Source organism: Agelaius phoeniceus, chromosome 2 (genome assembly GCF_051311805.1).
Source record: "Agelaius phoeniceus isolate bAgePho1 chromosome 2, bAgePho1.hap1, whole genome shotgun sequence".
NCBI classification, from domain to species: domain Eukaryota; kingdom Metazoa; phylum Chordata; class Aves; order Passeriformes; family Icteridae; genus Agelaius; species Agelaius phoeniceus.
Window position 1 is genome coordinate 77,284,298 of NC_135266.1, and position 22,149 is coordinate 77,306,446.

General features: G+C 38.1%; 1 protein-coding gene across 1 annotated transcript; it reads right to left on the reverse strand.

The window, feature by feature from the left end:
• Nucleotides 1-453: 453 nt before the first annotated feature.
• Nucleotides 454-21,567, reverse strand: CFAP300 (cilia and flagella associated protein 300). The gene is made up of 7 exons (XM_054628005.2): nt 21,206-21,567; nt 20,696-20,777; nt 19,059-19,131; nt 13,616-13,782; nt 11,208-11,380; nt 5,803-5,869; nt 454-833 (listed from the first exon to the last, which is right to left on the reverse strand). Exons 1-7 carry the CDS (start codon nt 21,550-21,552, stop codon nt 702-704), a joined length of 1,041 nt encoding a protein of 346 aa, XP_054483980.2. The 5' UTR covers nt 21,553-21,567; the 3' UTR covers nt 454-701.
• Nucleotides 21,568-22,149: the final 582 nt, after the last annotated feature.

Consider the following 22,149-nt stretch of genomic DNA (forward strand, 5'->3'; position numbering starts at 1 on the left):
GCTCCGCCCCTCCTGAGCCCGCCCGCACCGTATCCGAGCGAGGCAGCCCCTGCTCGCAGCGCTCCTGCGCGCGCCCGCCCGCGCCGCCTCCCGCCCGGGGCGCTGCGCGGCCCCCTCGGACCCCGCTCCGCCCGCGGGCCCGGCCGGCACCGCACCGCCCCCCGCTCCGCGCCCGCCCGCGCCTCTCCCGCCCGCCCGCTGCCGCCAACCAGAACTTTTTTTTTCTCCCTAACTTCTATCCCAACTTCCAGGAGGCCGCTCCGCGAGGGGGTGGGGAGGGGTGGCTGCGCTTCCCTGCCCCCGGCCCGGAGGGGGCATTGGCCCGGGACCCCTCCCGCCCGACCCCTCCCGCGCTTTCTCCAGGTTCCGCAGAGCTTTCACCGACTGCAGAGCCTCCCCTGCAGTTACGCGTCGCGGGTCTGTAAAGCTGGCTCATAAAAATGACGAGACCTCTAGAGAAATACTTTTTATTAGATAAAACGGGTGAGGGAATGGGGGAAAAGGCCAAGAAAACAGCTTCAAGAACTATAAATACCGGAAAACTTTTGTCACATAGTAACATCTGAGTGAACGGGAAGCACTTCCGAGCACGTAATCAAGGAGTAGAACTTTCCTCGTCAGAAAACTATGCAATTTCTACCTGAACCCAACAGAAAGAAGGCAACCTCCACTATAAAACTGGGGACCAGACGGGTTTATAACTAGTTTGTAAATAGGCTTCCACCGAAACAGTGATACAGAATATTCACGTGTCGCTTGCACGGATCCACAATCAAGTAGGCAAAAGTCTGTTGGTGGCTTTTGCTTGAAGGGTAACACAGGCCATTAGCATCCTGAGAGGAAGAAAAAAACCAAAACAGTATTAGGGACAATAGGGATATCTGTAAGTGAATTTATAAAATCTGAAGTTAATTTTGTTCCAGTTGTAACTGTTCATTGCACAGCAAAATAGAACAAATACACCACAGTTTATTTAAACGGTATCCCAACACTACAAAATGCACCCTAATTCTGGCTGGATGTATCAAATAACCTTGAGGTAAACGTAATATTAATATAAAATATAAAATTAAACATGTAATCATGTGTTTACACAATTAGAGCCTAAAATACAAATGATTAAATATAAAACAGCCCATCATGTTTCCTTTGAAGGAGAAAAATAATCACTTACTCTATATTAATACATAAAGCTGTTCCATCCATAATTTTTTTTCACTTAACATTTGCTAATGCATCTGTTCAGGTTGCAATATTTGCATTTAAGCAAAATGCTTATTACAGATCACATTAACAACTTTGGACTATTATTGGAAACATTTTGTGTGCCACTCCTCAGAAAGGGTTTGAAGGGATTCTGAACACCTATCTGCAAAATCCTGGTTCTGAAAAAAATACATTCAGCTGACAATCAGCAGGGGAACTGGGCTCTTCACATTAACATCCTACGTCTGCACATGTCAATAAAAGCTTCAGTGTTGACAGAGCAGCACAGCTGGACACACTTCAAATCCAGTAGGGATCCAGAAACTAGATGGAGGGATTTTTAAAGCATTGGGTTTTTTTATTTAGTTGGGGTTTTTTGTTTAGTCAGTGTGGTAATTGAACACCTGGAAGACCAATAAATATGTAGCTGACACTTCCTTTCTTTTAAAACATGTAACAGTTTCCTCCTGCTCCCCAACACCTTTGTACAACAGTTGAAGAGATGTGGGTTCTGTTACACTTTTCCTGCTTGAGGAATTGCTACATTGCATATATTGTTCATTTCCTCCAGGAAAATTTTAAACTCACAGACTACAGACTATTCCAGATTTTACATCTCTTGCATTCTTCTGTTGAACTTGTCTTCCTTTGCATAAAATAATCTTTTTTTGGACCAAGGAAACATGAAAACTGTAACTCAGTGGTTAAGTCAGTCAGCTGAGAAGGAAAAGAGCTGGGTCCCCATTTCTGCACCAAGGACCATTTGTGTATTTAATCCTTTAGCTTTTACTGGCACCCCATTTTCTCCTGCTGTTTTGAAGAGAATGAATCCATTATTAGATGTTCTGGAGTCTTCCTTTGAGGGATTATTCAAACCCCTAAATCTTAAATTAAGCTAAGCACCTCATAAAAGCACGGTTTTAGACAGGTAGAGATTTGATAATGTTTATTCCCAGAATTTTCCAATGGTTGTCAAATGCCACAAGCTAGAAACAGCATTCTATTTTTAAGTGGCACAGCATACAAACTCTGTAGCTCCAATTGTAAGGTACCTAACTTTCTTCAGGTGTTTTCTAAGGATACACGTGTAACAAACACTGGATTCTCAACTGCAGTAAGGAGAGCAAATTTTAAGATTTTATAGTGCTCAGCATCAAAAGGCCTTTGGAATTTGATCCAAAAATAACCTAAGCTCATGCATGTAACTGAAGAAAAAAAAGTAAAAGACAAGATCAACATCAAGATGTGATTGGTAGTTAAACTCTTCTCCCATTGCTACCAAGGATCCCACTCCTGCAGTCTGTGTGGAATTGATGGATGGCAGTTGAGGTTTTGACTGTTTAGAGGCAGTGTGAGCCCACTAAAAATTTGTTCAACAACTCAAGAACAAAAACAATGTAAGTTCTGGCGATGAGGCATTTCAAGCAATATACCTAACTTGGTATCAGGAAAATAATCAATATAACCTAATTAAATGAAAAGGTTCTTAATTTTAATTAGAAAAGAGGTCATAAAACCCCTAAAATGCTTGAGCATAAAGGCTCTGATATTTACATTCATGCATGTATACAAGAATCATACCAATTCCATCTGCAGTGTGGACTTTGGTTCACACATGCAGGGGGTGTAATGATTGATTTACTGATGTTAGAGTAGGATCATTTTATTTTTTCTTTGTAGCAACACAGCTGATGATTTAAGAATACATATGCATAGCATAAAAGAGAAATGAAAATACTGCTGAACATTTTCAAAACTGCATAATGTAATTGACAATTTTTTTAAATGCTTATTGAATAAACTTTGCATTATTCTGATTTCTAAAACTGCCACAGTTTGGGTTCAGGTAAAGAAAGTTCTAAAATAACAGTGAGCACTCCAATCCTTAAGCTGTAAAAGTATTTCATTATATGCAAAGCTCCAAAGCTCTCAAGGGTATTTGGAGTTCAGCAGAATACTTTGTCACCAGATCTAAAATTATTTCTCTTGTGATGCCCAGGTCTATCAGGTTTTGACACTCAAGAGCTCTACAGACATTTGTAAAAAAGACCTCAACAAATTAGAGGGTTGGACAATCACCAACCATATGGAGTGCAACAAGAGAAAGTTCTGGATTCTGCACCTGGGATGGGGCAGCCCTGGACGTAGAGACAGACTGAGGAATGAGATGCTGCAGAGCAGTGCTGCAGAGAGGGACCTGAGGGTCCTGGTCTGTGGCAAGCTGAACATGAGCCAGCAGTGCCCTGGCAGCCAGGAGCGCCAACCCTGTGCTGGGGGCATCAGGCACAGCAGGGCCAGCTGGGCAAGGGAGGGGATTGTCCTGCTCTGCTCTGCTCTGGGGCAGCCTCACCTCCAGTGCTGGGGGCAGTTCTGGGTGCCACAACATAAAAAAGACATTAAACTATGGGAGAGTGTCCAAAGGAGGGCAATGAGGATGGTGAAGGGCCTTGAGGGGAAATCGTATGAGGAGTGGCTGAGGTCGCTTGCTCTCTTCAGCCTGGAGGAGACTGAGGGGAGACCCCACTGCAGTCTGCAGCTTCCTTGTGATGGGGGAAGAGGAGGGGCAGGCACTGATCTCTGCTCTGTGGTGACCAGTGACAGGACCTGAGGCAACAACATGAAGCTGAGTCAGGGGAGGCTTAGATTAGACAGCAGGAAAAGGTTCTTCACCCAGAGGGTGGTTGGGCACTGGAACAGGCTCCCCAGGGAAGTGGTCACAGCACCAGCCTGACAGAGGTCAAGAAATGTTTGGACAACACTCTCAGGCACATGGTGTGACTCCTGGGGATGGTGTTTGCAGGGCCAGGAGTTGGGCTTGAGCAAGCTTGTGGGTCCCATCTAACTCAGAACATTCTGTGATTGTGTGAACTATAACTTAGAACTTTGAAATATTTACATTTCTAATAGTGTGCTTTTTCAGATACTGTTTTAAAATTGTGTTCAGCCACACAAGTCACTTTTACAAGACCAGCTTTTTAAAATCCATTTATTTTAAAAATTATTTATCTATTTACATTAGGCTAGGAGGGTATGTCCTTTCCTTCCAGATATAAACCAAGAAAACTTGGCTTAAAACTGTCAGCTCAACATAAGGATTATAATAACACTCTACAGTTATTTATCAAATGAACTCAGAAGCTAACTCCACTGCAGAAATGTAGTTATTCCTTAAGAGAAACTTTTAATCACAAACATAAGACATTTGTGCTCCAGTAAGTGTCCTTCCTGTAAGTGCCATGTGGAGTGGAGTAGTTTTGATCCACATAACCATCAAACAGTCTAGACACACTGTTTAAGCCTTTCTGTTTTCTGAGAGAAAATTCTTCAGCATGTTCTTTAATAGAAACTGTAATTTCAGAGTTCTTCTCCACCCCACAAATTTTCAGATTGTGCAGTAATGCCCAATTTTCCTCCAAGGATACGAGGATAGCCTGCTCTGCATTAACACTGGATCTTCTTTTGTCCATCTATTTTGTTTACAAAATTTGCTGAAGTTTGGTTGGGATTTTGTTTGTTTGTTGTTTTTTTCTTTGTAGTACTGATGATATTTAATGTATGGCCAACACAGTTAGGGGACCTCGTTAATGTCCATCTCCCTAAACACAGAAATCTGCAAAGTTCCCATCAATGCATTTGATTTAGAGGTGTGAAAGGAGCAGTAATAACAGGAGAACATCCAGTTACCAGGGTTTTGCCTTTTTATTTTTATTACAGTTTGCAACTTAGCGGAAAGATAAATTTTGATACACCCATAAAGTGTTTATTTTCAAAAGCCTTTTATGAATCATACATAGTACTTAAAAGATGATGACCAACAGATGAACAACTGGACTATTGGCAACCTGCAGGGAAGTTTGTGCAGTCTGAAATGACATCAGCTGCTGCTGTTGAAAGTCAGTACATTATCTGACATTTAATTATAACATATTCTGGTTACTCAAAAAGAATTTGAAGTAGTTCATCCTACTGTAACAACTTAAATGACAGATATACTGAATCTAGTAAACATGCCAGTTCTCAAACTTATCTTGATGGTAAAGGTATGGTTTTGCAAGGCAAACAGATAGGAACGAGACTTGACAAGGGAGGGGAAAAGAGGTTAGGAGTCATCTCACTACCCCAGCCTTTATGTATACTAAACTTCCTTGCAGTCTTTACAGAACTGGATACAATATTAACTATTCACAAAGCTCTAGCATCATTTCAAAAAACAGAACTATAGCAAGTCAAGAGTGCATCCTTGATCCTTACTGTTAACCCAAGTTTTATTATTATCTAAACCCTTCTTTTTTTTTTTTCATTAACTAGTTTCTGGATGACTATTATGACTTCCACTGTAATCCAGTAAACCTGTTTACCTATTTTTAGTGAGCTACCAAATAAAACTTTAGCTGGTGGTTACTAATGAAGAGTTAGTAAAGAAGATGAGCAACAGGATAAGATCAGAGAAAGAGTTCATAAATAAAAAAAGTGACAACTATGGGAAAATAACCCATTACACTGGAATATTATATTTTCTTTGTGTAAAAGTAAATTAATTATTTTCATGTTATGAATATTACTATAAAATCCCATATAAAAATTAACAATACTTACATATGCAGACACTCTGAAGACTGTAGAAATAATATGTATTTCTCTTGTTTCAGGGTTCTTTTGAACGCTGAAATACAGGGGTATAATACAGACTTATTATATATCATAAGTACTGATAATTAGACTGTTTAATTTATTAAATTCATTTTAAACATATGCACTGTATCCTTGCTCAAATTTTATGAAGGTCAAATTTATAGCTAAAATTCAATTTATGTCATAGTGAGCAGGAAAAGTTATGTGGCCGTTAACATGCTTATTATGATATTTTACTGAAAATATTGAATATATCTAGTAATCTGACTTGGTTTCACTGTTCTCAGCTACTAAAGCACAGCAATATTACCCAGACCTAGATGATTCCAAATATAGAGTTTTCATTTTGATAGATATGAAAAATTATGCAGCTAAACATTTCATAAAAATCTTTTCACATATTCTTTGAGAAAGAAACCTGCAAAGTGAAATGCATATTAATACAGACTACAAGAAGTAGCAGCAGTACTGGTGAAGAAATACATTCTTTAGCTCATTTTTAATTAGTACATAATTATAGTTTAGGTTTATTTTTTCTCCTTTGGAATTTTGTATATGTAGTCAGCTACGCAACTTGGGATGGGATTAGTTCTGAGCTTTTATATTTCTAGACTGTTGTGAAGATTGCCATTTCTTTCATCAGATTTACTAATAACACTGAATATTATTGCAAAGAATCCAGGTATCTCAACCTATTTAAAGTATTTTAATATATCATTTTTCCTCAAGTCTGCTTTAAGTGATTCTTACATTTCTTCAGAAATTAGATAAAGCAACTGCTATTAATTTATCTCATGTTGCAGATTCCCACTTACATTAACTCACTGTGGAACAGCTGAGGCTTAAAACTTCCATATTTACACGCTTCCAAGAAATGCATATCTCAAAACCTGCCGTGTCACAAATAGGTTCCATTCCCAAGAAAGGTCCCCGTATAGACAAGTTAAAAGAGGATGTGTTGAAACACAGCCCAGCTGGACGCCACACCAGGTCCAAGCTGTGACAGCAGTCCCCTGTTACCAGTGCTTTGGCAAAGTTTCTTTTTGTAAGAACAAAGGAGCCCCAAATCAACCAACAGCACCTTTGTTGATTCAATCTCTGCAGCCAATAAAAGAGATTGACTCTCGAATTAACTGATTTCATCTGTAGAGTAATGACACAGTCATGTTCCAACCTATACTATGAGGCTGATCTTCCCTGTGGTCGGTCAGTAATGAGGCTTTCTCAGAACTTTTTGTTGCATCTGACATGTTGACATACTCAACGGTGGATGAAGACAGCATTGCTGAAATCAGTAGTGACCCCACTTGTATGCCTTCCCACCCCTCCAGAGATGATTGCCTTCCCAGCAGGACAGCTCAGCTACCTCATGACTCAGCATCTGAACCACTGCAGTTTACAGACCAGTGCATTAAGCCAAACTAACCCAGATGCTACTTTATGCTGACACACCAGGCTGTAACTGCAGCAGTTCAGAAATTCTTCAACCATCTCTGTAGAAAGAGTGATAACTTTCAGAACAAGACATAGGGGATTAGTGGCATTATTGCCTTCTACCATGTATCACCACCCCCAAAATCAACAGTTGTATTTAAATCACTCTGACCTCAGATTCTTCTGTCAGAAAACTATGCTATCAATTTCTGGTTTCTTAATTTTCATTTTATATATATATATATATATATATATATATGTAATTTTTTTTTTAGGGTACCAAAGTAAGAGTTGACAAAGAATAAGTCTTCCTATTTATTCCATGACCTTGAGAAATTTTCCCCTTGTGGTTAGCTTCCTGTAAGTAATTTTTCAAAATGTTTATTTTCAGTACTTTGGTTATTTTTTAAGGCAAAAATTTGTGTCTGTTAAAATCAGATGAGATTCTTCCTTCGCTGACTTGAAAGAAAACCAAGAAGTTGCCTTTGACAAACTCATTTGCTCTATTTATTTTTTTCCCCTGAAAGCTTTTAGAAAAAAACCTTGTCCTTTTGAAGAGGATAGTATTTCCTTAAAAATAATGGTAATAGTCCCATGTTCTTTCAAATTGTTAACTTCTTAACTATTCATTGGATATGGTAGTTCATAATTTTAATGTGCATCTATTCTCTTTTTATGAAAAGCAAACATCCTCATGGTCTCTCTATTCACTTTGGGCTTTATTTATATTCTAACCTTACTGGCAATATTTTACTAGGCTTTCCAAACAATAAAAGAACAACGTAATGCTTTCACATACATTCATTCATTATGGGGAAAAGGGCATGGAGATGGAGATTAAGAAAGGAGAAGAAAACAATCACTACTACATGCTACAGCAGCTGTCACCATGGAGAGACAGTCAGAAAAATCAGGGGTTAAGTACAGAGGACAAGATTTATCAACAGAGATTCATAGATTATATTTTAATTAATGAGGTTTTTTATGTAAATATATCCTTTAAATCAAAATACTACAACAAGGGATAGTGATTTGAAATTATTTAGGTTATACAGGACACAACACTAAACACTAGAATTTTGGATGGATTCAACTGATCACAAACTAATTACCAATGGGATAGTAACAGACTATCAGTAACAGACAAGTTGTACATTACTTTTTTAGTAAGAATATATCACTCTTTTTGCAAAGAAAAAATGTCTGCCATTTTAGCTGTATTTGGAAGTCCCTAGCTTGTAAAATATCTAGAGTTGTTAATTTCAAAAAAATTATTGCATTCTCTCATAATACAGCAATGCACATAGAAATGCTTTAATAAAATGAAACCTCAAAACTTTTGACACTATTTTGAATGCTACTGCCTTGGAGTTAGAACTCAGGTATGGCCAGGAAAAAAAGTTGTAATAAAGGTAAGTAGGGAAAAGCTCATTAACAGGTCTGCTGCTCCCTGCAGTAAAGGCACTTATGTGGAACTCTTCATGCCAAGGCTCTTGCCCATGAGGAATACTGTAATAGGACTAAACAGTATTATACAGTTTATACATCCATAAGCTTACTGTTATTAGACTGAATTAATCTGTGGCAGCTAATTTTTCAATGCACATCATCAGCCAGCAGCTAATAATTATTGAAGTATCCATTTGTTTTTTTACCAAGCCTTCTGATCCTCAAACATAAAAGTTAAACCTTAAGGACAGTACAGTTTACAGATTTTTTAATACTGTGAAAAGTTTTTAATATCACTTTATAAAGAGTAGAAAGTGTCCAATGCAACTGTAATCCAAGATACAATGAAAACACACAGAGGATAGCAGTGCAAAAAAAGAATTTAAACAAAACTTGGTATTTAATAGAAATTTGAGGGTGAACTTTTCGGTAAGGAAAATTTAAGAGATTACTACTATAATCAGCAATCTTTTACTGAAAATAAGAGGCTATAAGAAAGTAATTTTAATTGCTTTATTTTCTGGTGTAATTTGTGCAAGAATGAAGTAACAGAGTGGCCAGAAATTAGAAATTAAGTGAAGACTGTCATTAACGTGCCTATTCAGAGCCTGTCACTGCCTTTTTCTTTCTTAACACAGTGGAAATAAAACAGAAGCATAATTTTGGATAAACTGGGAGCAGGGGGAAATGAAACCAAGGAAAAGGCAACTGTGATTTGGAAGAGGGAGGAAAGGTCTGAAATCTCAGGATTAAAAGCTTTTCTCATGGGACTGACAAAGAACTCAATACCAAAGGAGAAAGATAAAAGATTCAGTGAAATGGTAAGTTTCGTTTTCAGCTGCTAACCAGTGCTAACACAGCTCCTCTGGCAGTGAGAAACCAGCAGACATTTACAGGCAACAGAGAAACACATGGTAGACAAATTCAGAAGATCAGTTACATCACTTGAAAACTTGGGAGGACAGAAAGCAATCTGCCAACTGGCAAAAAAAAAACAAAAAACCCAAAAAAACCCAAAAAAACCCAAACAGCACAGGAATATACACTTGAAATATTTTCTCCTAAAAATTTATAAAGGACAGAAACTGCACACAAGAGGAAAATAGAAAGAGCTAATAGGGAACAGGTTGAGGATACAGAAAAGGTAAACTTTGAAAGCAGGATGAAATTGTGGGAGGATCTTGGCAGAGGCTTTTTTTCTGTTTTAAGTAATAAGAATTATATATTTCACATCCCTATCAAATTTTACAGCATGAAAAGGAAAAAGAATGGAAAGACATTTAAGGAGATAGGAAGGTAAAGAAAATGAGTAGCTTAGAACAGAACTTGAACATGTTTAGGATAAAACAACTCCACAGCAAAGGGGAGCAGTAAAGTGAAGGAACTGATTGGATTTGCACTTTGTCCTAGTTTAATTCAACAACAGAAGAGCAGAAACAGCTGCAGTCAATGCAGAGTCACCTATGGCCCAGCACTGAAGGAACAAGCAGCTTGATTCCAGTGCAGAATGAACAATATAAAAGAAAAGGCAGGGTAGAGTTAAACACTGATGGATCCTTTTATGTCAGATGCTGTGTTTCTGAAGAACCCACTTGATTCTCATCTATGTATGAGATGAAAATACCAAAACTACTCATACTAACAAAAATGTTAATAGTATCTTTCACAATCTTTATATTCCATTAGCTTAACTAAGAATGAGTCTGTATAACCAATAACTGCATTCCATTTCCCAGCAACCAGAACATACAAGTTTTGTCAATCAGAGAAGTCAGCATATGGATATATCAAAGCAGGGCGAAAGTTGTGGTTTTAGTCTGAATCTAAACCTCTGATCAATTACCTCTAATCTCAGTGGAAAAAAAAACCCTCACATAAAGTTCCAAACAATTCCATACACCAAACCTGGCAAAAAAAAAGTGTGTTAGTTCACACTGTCATAACAGCAAGATTCTATCACCCTTAGCTTTACACTGTGAGAAGTGTATTTGCAGAACTAGGAAGACCAAAATCCAACTGTATTAAAAAAAATTAAAAATCAGCAGGGATAAAAAATATATGGAACTGAAAGTTTCAGCTAATTATTTCAATTTTTAAATCCTAAATTAAAAGCAGTCTAATTGAAAGTAGCCCAAGATCATACAGGCAAGACTTAATTGTTGATATTTTATCAATGGCAGTGGGAACAGTCTGTTTACAGTACTATGCCATGTTTTCAGCAGATGATTATGGAAAAAAAGTATCTTTAAATTGGGAATGAATTGAATCAGTAGGACTGATGCAATTAAAATTGCTTATATTTTTGCCACAGAACTACTGCCATTGTTCCATGGCATTTTGATTGTTGGACACAAATAAGCTTGCAAGTGGATTAAATAACAGCCCCATTTTTGAAGCAGTAATGTACAATAAATTTACACAAATCAACACTAAGTGTCTATGGATAGTACATGTACACAGTTGTACAAAAAGTGAGTAACACTTACCTCACCAAGTCTTTATAAAAAGCTTTTGTAGTTTCTAAGTATGGGTCAACTACATCTTCATACTGGCAAAGAGTTCCTCCAATGCAAAAATGCTTAAAAAGACAGAACAGAAATTCCTCACGATCCAATTGAGTGAATAAATCATAATGGTCCGAATCCTCCAGAAGCAAGACCTTGTGGAACAAGGAAAAAACATGGAAGTCAAATTGATAAAGATTTATTTATTATTCAGTTTATAAATAATGCAGCTAGTATGGTGTATGGTACACAGAAGTTATGTCCATGTAAAATATGTGAATGAGGGACGGAAACACATATTTCCAAATCCTTCTTCCATTGATGCAATTTGGTTCAAAATTTTTACATATAATATAAAGCAGAATCACAGTCAGATTTATGCCCAAAAGACATAAAGGAATATTTTTCAAGTCTTGTTATTTCACTGGTTAATTATCTGTCATGCTAGTGAAACAAGCAATCTGAAAATAATCTACCTATATTTGATATGTCAATCAATGCTGTTATTATTATTATGCTGTTAATCAATGGGGTAACTGTTTTTGATAACATTTGCTTTTTCATTTTTAAATTGACACAGTTATTGCACATTTGTAAAGGAATTCTAGGATCTCCCAGAGGAGATCACTCAAACTCCCATCATTCTTTATTGCCGACTCCAGTGAGCCCTGATCTGTAGCCTGGATTAGCCAGACATTCATCCAGCTGCCTCCATGCGTGTCACCTGCCTTTTGCTGAGATATTATGTGAACACAGAGGACTTGCTAGATTAGTGTCAATATTCATGTAAATGTGGACAGGAATTGTAACTCACAATGGCTGTAAGACATTTTGAGTCCTGTCAGCCAAACTGCAGATGCCAGCCCAGGCAAAGTGGTCAAAATTAGACATGAGCCCACTGCTCTCTGGCTCTCTTTATAACAAAACTACACAACCTGAGTAAAAAGGGGTCAGGGCAACAACTGTTCTGGATGGCCACCTCATACATATCCCAACCTCCTTGGCTGAAACAAGAGAAGACATGGCAGGTAGGAAAGAAACGTGGAGTCTTGCAGCCAAGGGCTACCCTCTGACACCAGGAGACAGTTTGGTGCCCCCTACAGTCTTCTGTCCTAGAGCCCTGACTAATTAATTTGAAATTTTGAAGTCATTCCTGGATTTTGACTTATTCTTTCTGCTCTCTTAGTTCTTAGGAGTAGGAATCACCTTTGTTTCAAACCAATGTTAAACCCTCAACTTGCAAATGCTGACACACACATCACTTCCACAGGAAGGAAACTGGGAAGACACTGAAACCCCAACAATCTCTAATTTTAAATGTTGCCTCTAACCCTCCTACATACAATATATCTAATTTTCAGAAAACATTTCACATGTACACAACTTATAGATAAATACACAGTATTTTGAACTGCTGGGCTACAAACTACATCTGAAATTCAAACATGAGCTTGAGTTCTCACCTTTTCCCAGAACTTTACAAGACAGACCAGTATTTCAGGCCACATCCTGTAACCAGTGTCACTGGTTCAAATACATTGCCTTCAAAGGATTTGCCAAGTGCAAATGAGTGCAACTCTATAATTATTTAGTACTTATGTTGATTATATATACAAGGAAGAGCAAAATCCAGTTCTCCCACACTATGCTTTGCTAATGCTACACAAACATAAGTTTAAAAAATGGTTTTAGCTTATGAAGTCAAAAGAAACACAGTAAAGACATACATTGATTAAAAGGGTGCCACTGTTAGAGATTCTTTTTCAGATAATCTGCTTTCTGACACTTCCACTAGAGTATAACAAACAGTTTCACATTGCAGGCCTGTTCAGGAGTTGTATTTAGTCATTTTCCAGTATTATACTGAAAAATTTCCTCTTCCATAGTTCCTCTTACTTTGGAGAAAATGTATTAAGATGGCTTTCTTTAAATGCCTTCAGATATGATATGATCAGCATTCCTGTCCAGGAATGCTTCAGGATGTAGCTATTGAATACATTCAATTTCATCCACTACCTGGAAGGCTGGGTGAACCTACAGCTCTGAGTATCACAGCACCTTCTTTTGGACCTCACCCTTTGTTTCCCCCTCCTCAGCAAACGAGCAGCTGCATTTCCCCACACACGCCCCAGCACTGACTGCCTGAGATACAGGCGGGTAGAAGAAAGCTTTACCTTTTTCTTCCACCCAAAAATGAAAGAGGGCTCACCTGGAAAACAAGTAATTGCTTTTATATATCCAGGCAATGTAGTGCCTCAGTTGTTCGTAAACCATGGCTACTGATGCCTGGTTTTACCACTGTCAGAAAAAAAAACAACCTGAAAAATGTGTCCTTATAGCACCTAATAGAGTAGCAAAACTTATAATAAGTTATTCATTACCATACTGACCTTCCTTAATTCATCAGAGATAAGAATATCATCATGATAGTCATCATAACATTTCACAATAGTTCCAGTTTCTCTAACAATTCCTTCAGAGTACAGCCGATCAAAAAATGACATGGAAATCTGTGTACAGGGTACCACTGTAGCTTCAATTTTTGTCACTTTGGAACCTGAAAGATACAGGAAGCTGGTTGCATGTTTCATGTTTTTTAAAAAAACACACATCATGTAAGTATGACAGTCACAGAGTCCCTCAAAAAAAAAAAAAGGCAAAAAAAAAGCCAAACAAAGCTAAGAAGGAAATAACTGTAAAGAAAACATTAAATTCATCTGAATACTACTTTCCATTAAGGCTCATGTGTCTGCTCCCCCTGTTGGTAAATACCATCAACCGAAACTGGGATAGATGGAACACCGTGTGAACCCAGCATTGCATTAGATCACACCCTTAGAAAATCATATTCCACAGCTTAAGCCTTAAAGCATAGGAGGACATATGCCAAATTTGGCATGATGAAGTACGGAAGTCAATAGCTGCTAACAGCACCCCACAAAGTAAAAACCAAAATGAACATGGCCTCGAAGAATTTTTGATTTGTTAAGTATTATATTGAACTTTAAAAAAAGTTATTTTGTAGCCACTGTAGGCTTTATTAGCTATTTCAGAAGATGAAAGAGGTACTATCAGCACTTCCTGCATGAATCTGGAGTATCACCTCTGTAATCATTAAATACAGAATATATTTTTCTATCATTTCTTTCCCTCTGCTTGCAGATCATCCAAGCTGGATTTTGTTGCTCACAGACATCTAGTGCCATTTGAGATGCCTGCCCTACAGTATTTTCCTTAAAGAGTTATCAGTCCATAAGGGCACATATCTTCTCTATATACAGTGTTACATCTACAAATCTGTCTGCATGGTGTTGGATAACTTATGGCATCTCAAACAGCATTAGGCCCCATGTTTACGAAGCTTTGGATTCAGCCCAGTTCTGTCTGCTCTCTGCAGTCCAAGTGTTCAGCCCAAATGTTAGAACATGTTCTCCACCCATCTCCAGGTCTGCCTGAACAACCTTCAAAGCGCTTCTGAACAGGAGAGGGGAGGAGAGCACGAGTGAGCATTCAGCACAAGGGCACTGTGTCTCAGCAGAGAGAATATTCACAACATTCCAGCTGTCCATGAGTTTATTCTTATCTCTTCTCCTCTGTAGGTTCCCTTGATGGGAGACTGGCCAGCAACATCACAGTATCTAAAGGCTTTTTACCATACAATTAAAGATAAAATTCAGTGCTATCCTGACAAACTGACCTAAAGGATCACTAAGCAATACTCTCCAGGAAATGTACAAATTTGCCTCCACATGACAGTATTTCAGGACCAGAAACATGCCAGAAAGGGATGCATGAACCATGATGCTTCCAAGAGCACCTATCATTTCATTCTAATCCTAGTATTTGTAAGCACAGCATAAAGTAAAGTTTCTCTTGCCCACACCTGCAGAAAACCTTGGGATTTCTGCCATATACTATTACATAGAGACTACTTATTCATAGGTTAAGTAGGGCTGGCATTTTAATACCTAAGCCTGGGTAAACTGTACCACCCAACCAATCAATACCAGGAAAAAAAAATAAAGAGAAATTATAAATTGATAGCTTGAACATATGCCTACTTAAGCTAAAATAGTAACAGGAAATTTTAATATTATTTTATTGGACCATTGTGATCTCAAGAAAATCTGTTAAAGTCAAAAGCACAGCATTTAATTGCTTGGCTTCCTGTCTACCAACAATGGTTATGAAAAAGGGCACTTTTTGTTAAAGAATAAAAGGTTTAGTGCCTTCACCAACCTGTACAGATAGTGACTATATAAAATAATCTCATATCACATAACCAAGAACAAGTCAGAAAAATCATGAATTACAGCTTTACAACCTATGCAAAAAAACCAAACTGATTTATATTTATTTATTTGTACTTCCTCCCACCCCCTCACTTCCAGTTTCCTCTAGTTCTCCAGCTCCCTTTCACAGGTATTGAATTTTTATTTTATAAGGGATTTATTATGAGACAAATCACCTTTCATCACATTAATTATTTTAAAATTAACATTAAAACCTGAGTTGACTAGCAAACATCAGATGCTAAGTGACTTGAGAGAAGTGAAAGATCCAATTACTGAGCTAAAAGTATAGGAAATTTAGATATTTATAGGCTTTCAGTTATAAGGATTTTATTGGTGGAAGGGAAGGAGACTTCTGCTCTGAAAAAAGGTTTTATGAAAACTTTAATATTGAAAAAAAAATCAAGAGCTTTGTAATTTATTCAGTAGTTCAGAAAGCCAAACTACACATGGAAAAGTTTAAATATACTGGAAGGTCCTACTCTCTATTTGAGAGGTGAGATTTGAAATTCAAAATTTCCTGGACAAGAATGATAGGTTTTAGTAACACTATAAAAGTAAGCAGTGAAAAAGGAAGAAGAAATGCCTTGACAACTCTACAAGAGGAAAACAAAGAGCTGAGAAATCCTGAAACAGCTTAAGCCTATTATAACAGCCAGCTCTGGAATATCTATAAAGTGCTCCCAGAATACTTTTAAATTAACATATCACATATCTAGTATGGGGCAGATAAACCCTGGATTGGGTATATTTAGAATTCCTCCAAAATCTAAGAAAGTTTTTTATGTCAGAAGAATATCTTGTAACTTACTATTTACAAAACAGTTTATATGTAATGCAAGTTCAGTGCTCAGTATTTAAAAAATATGGTATTTCAAAAGTAAAAGGTGTAGGTTGATGATTTATGGTTTCATATGACATCTAAAATTCTTTGCAAATTATAACCTATAATAGTAGCTTAAAAATTGCTGATTTAATATTCCAGATTTTAAAACCCCCTTCTAAAGACAGAAGTTGTTGAAGATTTAAGCACATATGGCAACTCAAGAATCCTTTTTTAGGCAAATCCTAATATTTTATTTGCACAAATAGATGGTAACTGTACGCCTTTGAAGATAAATTCTCAAGTGTTAATTGAGCTTAAGCAGATACAGTCCTGCCTCCCTAAGACTGCTGACAGGTGCAAGGACAGCAATGTATCCAGGGAAAAACGACTATTTAGTTCTCATTGCAGCTATTTAAAAAACACAAGACTCAATACATAAATGGGTATGCATCAAAATTGCTCCTTTTGCTGCTTCTATTTTTGAATTATCAGAGTAACAGATGGATAGGTGGCTTAAAGTACATCAGAAATATCCAATACTCTGCCATGCAGCCAGAACAAGGTGAAAAAATATCCCTATTAGGAAAATTGCCCCACAGGCAAAAAAGTTTGGTGTGAGACTAGGTCATTAAGTATCTTTCTGATCAAAGGAAGCAGACTAGAGAATATCCTTGTGTATCATTTACCTAAAATGCTTTATTTCAAGCAATGTTGAAGCTGAAGTCCTTGAAACAATGTATTATTGTGGAATTCAACCAGGACAAAAAAAAATAAGTAATAAGGTGAGAGGAAACTACAGCCTTAAAAAAGAAAAAAATTATTACGAAAACAAACACTACTGTAATGTTTTATTAATTTCCTTTATAATGCTGACATCTTTCTGTGGGTCCATAAATACTTTCTGCCCAGTCTCATGGAGGGCAGGGGTAGGGAATTTTCTGTGGGTCTATCTAAACCCCCCCTATATTATGCATTCAAATTATCTCCCCCATTAAAACAAACAAACAAACAAACAAACAAAAAAACCCTAACATTTTTGTTTGTAACAGAATAAATGTAGTATTTGAATCAATGTAGACTATGTATTTTCTTCAGATTTTCCAAAGGGCAAAATAAGCATGTTTCCAGTATTTTTTACCAACAGATATGTTGTTTTAAAGTTACTCCACAGTGATAAGCAAATGGTATATCTGGATTAATGTATCAGTGCGCCCAAAGAAGAAAATACTAGAAGATCATTTTTACCTCCTCCCACTCACAGCTAATTCTTACTATATTTTCAAAAAATGCACATGAAGACTAAGTATAGAAAAATGTGCCAACATTCCTCACCAAAAATAGGCAAAGAATGGGAAGATGAAATTTTAAGAGCAAACAGGGTATACCAGCTGTTCAGGATTTAGAAAGGGAACCCTTCCAGTCCTTGGGACAAAATGCTTCACTTCTGTGTGGAGGAAGATTGAGCAGAACCAAGAGTTAAGCTGGGTTACTTGGCAAGAGACCCTCCACTCTTAACACAAGGTATGTAACCTGCTGACCTCCACTACAGGGACTGTCAAGTTGCAGACTAGACAGATAGCCTAAAACAAATCCTGTCTAAAGCAAGAAAAGGTTTACTACTGGCTTAAAATTCATCTATTTTCTTTCTGCTTGCCAGAGAAAGAGGTACCTGAAGGGGTACTTGACAGATTTTTTGCATTTTATATATATTTAAATTGTTTTAACAGTTGGGTGAAGTGTTTGGAAAATGGATTTTTGCTGACAAAAAAGTGGCAATGTCTAGTGTCATTGTATATAGTGGGAAAAACCTATGCCAATTCCAGAGAGCTGAAATGGAAAAGTAAGAAAATTCCCAAAGCTCTGTTAAATATTTACACACGGTAATATTTGTAGACAAACCAAAAGAAACGAGGGCTTCCCACTACCCTCTTCTAAGATACTTCTGTTAGGGAAAATCACTTTGGCAATATCAGAGATCACATTCTGCATAGAGCACCATTACCTTATCACAAGCAATTGTCATGAATTTTTGTGTGCAATTTCAAAGTGGAGCCACAAATTTGCTGTTTGCTTTTGGCATTCCTGCTTTAGTGTTTCATCTGCATCTCCAGACCTAATGGAGTGTGTCCAGAAGTTTCTGATTTGGCAAAAAAGCTGAAGTGACCCTCATGGCATGGTTGCAAGCGGAGCAACCTGTCCCATGGGGCTCTTCTGTGCCTCCATCACCACGGCTGTACAGACAGCAGATTTACACGAGCTCGGGGTGTGCTCTACCAGTCCTCTGCTCTCAACTTTTATTTGTAACAGAGCAATCATCTCAGACCTGTCCCAAGTCAGGCTGCAAGTTTGCCCTTCTCTAACATTTGCAAATGTTATCTGCATAAGGTACTATTGTAATTCCACAAATAACGCAGTTGTTTATGTCTGGATACATGATCAAGTCAACTGGATGCTACAAACCCATTTATAAACAGCTTCAGGTGCTTGATTTTTGGAATGATGCAGGGGTCAAAAGAAAAATAGGCATTAGAGGTGACAATTTAGTTATTTTATTCTAGAAGTAGAATCTCTCCCTATTACTTAGTAAAAGAAATAATTCTTCAAGATATTTCAACTAGCTGAAAGCACACATGTATGAACTGTCATTATGGTAAATTAGAGCAAAATCATTAAAATACAGACTCTTTTTTTAAGATTAATTTATTCTAAATTTACCCAAAGTAGTCCATTGTCCTGAAGCTGACAGCAACTTTAAACTGGAGTTTACACTTTGATCATTAAAAAATGCCTATAATATTAAAATAAGAGAATACAAGTTAATGAAATGAAACAGAAAATCATCATTTATAGTGCCTTGGATACTTTCAATCCAAATTATAAGGCTCCAATTAGTAAGTAGATCCCCTGTGATCTACCACTTTGTGTACTAAATATCACACTACCAAATCTATCAGTTTGTAACTCAGTGTAGCCAGTGTCTTTTATACATGGAAGATCTCTTCAGGTGCATATTTTTATATGTAGTATTAAATTTTTATAATAAAACAGTTTTAGTCCAAGAACACACAAAAATGTATGAAATTCATGGAGGTACAAAAAACTGAAGATGAAAGTTTTATCTCTGCATACAATGTCATTGACGTTAAAAATGAAATGCCAAGTATGATTTTAAAATTCACTCTTTTTAAATAAATTTGAAGCTTGGAGAAATGTAGAGATACACAAAAATTATTAAACAGATACAGAGTAAGATCTGAAGAATTCAACTTATTGATTTATCAATTAAAAGAAGGAGACATCCATAGTAATGTTGATAGCTGACAAGTTTCCATGATAGATAAACCAACTAAGAAAACCCACACTTACAGAGTGAATAATCACTAAAGAAACTGTGAAGAAAATTAAATTATGGATCTTTCAGTTTCTGGATCATTAAATTTCTTTATCACCCCTCTGGGATACAGAGAGACCAGATATTACATGTAATGGTCCTTTTTTCCCCAATTACTTCACAGCTCGTCAGATTTCATAACTTCACAGCAATATCTTTACATTTTTAATTCAAAAGAGACAAACATTGAGAGGGTAAATGGGTATTCTGTAAACTTCAATAATTTGAAATGTTTATCAGTGGAAGATGAAATAAATATTGGTGCATCTCTGTGTGAATTTCTTTAAGATATAAAGAGGCTGAATTCTTTATCCAGGATAACAATATAAAGTAGACATATAAAATATCAAAGAGTTGTTTTTAAAACAACAGATGTAAAAATCACATAGTTCTTAAAACCACAGGTTCTGTCTGCAAACAGATGAAGAGATTTGACTTTGCAGATGACAGAAATGGAGGACACAAAATCAGCAAGTGATTTGAGTCTCAAAAAGCTGGGAGTTCGAAATTCTAGTATAAAGCAATGGCATTCAATAAATTTCAAAAGTTATATTTCCAGATACGTGGTGCACATGCACATCTAATTGCACTGTGAATTTACTGTGAGAAATTTACTGATAGGTGTGAGCGTGTACTCTGTTTGAAGTCTCACACTAGGTGGACTTCCCAACACGAAACCCTGCAGCCAACATCAGCATCCAGTTCAGATTTCCATTCTTGGGAATCCTGAAAGGCTAAATTGTTCCCTCTTAAAGCAGAGTAACATTAGTACAGACTGAAATGTTTTTACTGGACAGTGCAGTTAACCCACAAATCAGAGACTTGAGCACCACACCTAAATCACCTCCTTTCAAGGAGACATGAGCAGGCCAATAGCATTCAACACTGCTAATGTTGAATATAATTTCATGGTGGGGGGCGGGGGGGGAATCAACTTAAAACACAAAGGATTTAGAACTACCATAAGAAACTCATCCTTTTGATAGGGCTTAAACTGCTGGTCAAAACTGAACGCTTGTGCTGTGATCCTGCCTTGCATGGACCTGAAATGGAAAAATGAGATTAAATATTCTGAAGGCATACATAATGCCCTATTCTGACCGATTATACTTTGTTTTTTCACCCCCATTCTCAGTTACAAGCGCCTCCAACCCTTCGTTGGAGGGCTCGGGCTGCGCTGGAGCCCCGCTGCGAAGCTGAAATAGATCTCGGCTCGCTGTGGGAGGCCCGGACACACGCCTCACACCTCAGAAAGCGCAATTTGCCTGCCTGGAAAATACCAGGGGGACTTCAAATTTAGGGGTTGGGGGAATAAATGAAAAAAAAATTAAAAATAAGAAAAAGAGAGGCGGACCCGCCGCCACCGGAGCGGGCGTCCTGTGGGAGCGGCAATGGCTTCAGCCCTCAGCACGGCCCGCCTGTTCCCCGCCGCCCCCAGACAGAGGCATCCCGCAGCGGGCGCTCCCCCCACCATTTGAGGAGTCGGTCCGCGATGTCCCTGTCCTGCAGGCAGGAGAAGGTTTTCTGCGGCAGCGCTCGGAACACGACCTGCCCAGCTCCGCGCCCGCCCTCCGCGGACATCTTGCCGCAGCCCGGCCGTTGCCGCGGAGACGGCGCCGCTCCGGCGCGGAGCCCGGCCCCGCTCCCCAGCGTTCCGCCGCCCGTGAGGGCCGGCCGACTCGGCTGTCCCCCTTCTCTTCGTTGTTTGCTTACAAAATCCCTTAATTCAAAACCAACCTTCTCCCCTCTCCCCTCTCTCCCTGTCTCTGCTCCAGGAAAACTCAGGCTTGCCCAGCAGGCCGAGGCAGGGGCTGCCATTGCTGCCTTCGCCGAGGCCAGCCCAGGGCCAAAGCACCAAAACGAACCGGGAAAGGCCAAAGTTATGAATTATGAGCTTCTGGGGAATCAGGGCTGCTGCTTGCTTCCCAGGATGCAAAGCCATTTGGGAACAGCAAAGCCGTGCTTTCAAACTCTTCCCAGTTGAAATTAAAGGAAAGACCATTGTTATTTCAGGAAATCATTTCCTCAAGTCTAGTAAAGCAAGGGACACCTTGCACAGGTTGGGGAATTTCCTGCCCTTTGCAGGGAAAGCAGTGAGAATTTAAGGCTGCTTCACATCTCATGCTATTTCCTTCAGCAGCCTGCCCCCTCCAAAGCCTGTGCTTGCTTAGCCACAAATTTCCAAAACTGTAATTTTCCCATTAATCTATTGCTCAGGCTTAGCAGCGTTCCCACGTCTAAGAAGTTTGGCAGTGATTTTGTTGGTCTCTAATTATTAAAAAAAAAAAAAAAAAAAAAAAAAAAAAAAAAAAATTAAAAAAAAATTAAAAATTAAGCTGGCCCACATCTTTGATTAGAAGTCAGAACTGCCAGCACACATCACCTGGTCTCATCGGCCTCTAAAAGGCTCTCAAA

Bases quoted from the DNA above. Each gene is read 5' to 3' on its own strand.
- CFAP300 (XM_054628005.2), bottom strand. From the start codon at position 21,552: ATGGCAGCCCCTGCCTCGGCCTGCTGGGCAAGCCTGAGTTTTCCTGGA. The intron at 11,381-13,615 runs GTCAGTATGGTA...TTGTTCCACAAG, and splicing joins TCTCTGATGAATTAAGGAAG to GTCTTGCTTCTGGAGGATTC. The intron at 834-5,802 runs GTAAGTATTGTT...TCTTCCTCTCAG, and splicing joins TCTTCAGAGTGTCTGCATAT to GATGCTAATGGCCTGTGTTA.